The 1,799-nt window shown below is 37.2% G+C and overlaps 1 protein-coding gene across 1 annotated transcript; it reads left to right on the top strand.

Annotated features, from left to right (window-relative positions):
- The first annotated feature begins 448 nt into the window (after positions 1-448).
- On the top strand, positions 449-1,378 carry LOC124960409 (putative olfactory receptor 5AK3). The gene has a single exon (XM_047519164.1). The coding sequence runs from the start codon at positions 449-451 to the stop codon at positions 1,376-1,378; it is 930 nt and encodes a 309-aa protein (XP_047375120.1).
- The last annotated feature ends 421 nt before the right edge of the window (positions 1,379-1,799 follow it).

Genomic DNA, 1,799 nt, shown 5'->3' with positions numbered 1-1,799 from the left:
CCTTGAGTCATGATGACCAGAGCAGAGTTGGTAAGAGGGGAAAAGGGCAAATTAGGAATATAGAAATAAGTTGGAATAAGATCACATAGAAACTTCAAGGAGAAGTTAAGATTTTCAGATATAAAGTTAGTATAAATGAATGCATAACTAAAGTATGTTTTACATTTTGTTAATTGATATATTTATAATGCCAGTTTGTCCCTAGGAACATAACTAGTGTTTCATGTAAATTTCTCAAAACTTTAGATAAAATTATCCAAGTTGAAAATCAAGTCAGAGTCAATTATATTAACAGGAAGTACTCTCTGTTTTATTATGAAACCAAATATTACATATCATTTCCAGTATATTGTTCAAGTTGTTTAACTTGAACAAGTTAAAGGATCATAATCATCTTACCTTTCTCTACTCTTCTTTCGTTGCAACTTTTCAGCTGATGTTTTTAACCATGGAACAGAACAATGGTACTGAAGTGACTGAATTCATTCTCTTGGGATTTGCAGGTCAGCACAAATCCCGGCACATCCTCTTCATAGTATTTCTAGGAATCTATGTGGTCATTCTAGTGGGCAATTTTGGGATGATCCTACTCATCAAGATTGACTCCTCCCTTCACACTCCTATGTACTTTTTCCTCCAACACTTGGCCTTTATTGATCTCTGTTACACCTCTGCTATCACTCCCAAGATGCTACAGAACTTTATAGGGACAAAGCAGTCCATCTCTTTTGTAGAATGTCTGGTGCAATTATTGGTCTATGGCACTTTTGCCACAAGTGACTGCTACATCCTGGCTGCAATGGCAGTGGACCGTTACGTGGCCATCTGTAACCCACTGCACTACCCAGTTGTCATGTCCCAGAGACTCCGCATTCAGCTGCTGGTGGGTTCCTATGTCATGGGTTTCCTGAATGCCTCTGTAAACACAGGTTTTACTTTCTCATTGAACTTCTGCAAATCCAATGCAATTAATCACTTCTTCTGCGATGTACCTCCAATCCTTGCCCTGTCATGCTCCAGTGTTCACATCAACATCCTGGTACTGACTGTCTTTGTGGGGTTTAACTTGACATTCACCGTGCTGGTGGTCACCTTTTCCTACACATACATCCTGGCTGCCATCCTGAGGATCTCTTCTGCTGCGGGCAGGAAAAAAGCCTTCTCCACCTGTGCCTCCCACCTGACAGCAGTCACCATTTTCTATGGGACCCTCTCATATATGTACTTACACCACCATACCAATGAGTCTCAAGAGCAGGAAAAAGTGTCTTCTGTGTTTTATGGCATAATTATCCCCATGTTAAACCCCTTGATCTACAGTTTGAGAAACCAAGATGTGATAGAAGCTATAAAAAAGACAGCCAGCAAGTGCTTATAATTTAAACCTTGATTTCTAACTCAACTTATTTCTCAACCTCAGAAAATGTGGCAAATGCCAGTGAAGCACAAAGGCATTATTTAATTATATCAATAGCATTCGAAAGGTGTAGAGAAACATCTCAAATGATTAAATAAATTAACTTCTAATTAATGTGTTTCTTAAAAGGCATCTGAAAAGATGTCTTTGACACTGCTTTTGTACATTTTGATGAATATTTTTTAAATACCTACCATTAAAAAAGAAAAGTTCAGTAAGTCCAAGACAAATGCAGAATCAATGTTGTCTTCATACTACCGTACATAGCATATATTCATTAGAGGAAAAATAAAAAGATGTTTGTTCTCTCAAAAGTATTCTTACTTTTCATATTTCTGTATGGCTAATCAATTTACTATTGTAAAGTAAAATTTGAAAGATC

The sequence above is a fragment of the Sciurus carolinensis genome, chromosome 11 (genome assembly GCF_902686445.1).
Source record: "Sciurus carolinensis chromosome 11, mSciCar1.2, whole genome shotgun sequence".
Taxonomy (NCBI): Eukaryota; Metazoa; Chordata; class Mammalia; order Rodentia; family Sciuridae; genus Sciurus; species Sciurus carolinensis.
This window is presented reverse-complemented; position numbering and strand designations above follow the sequence as displayed.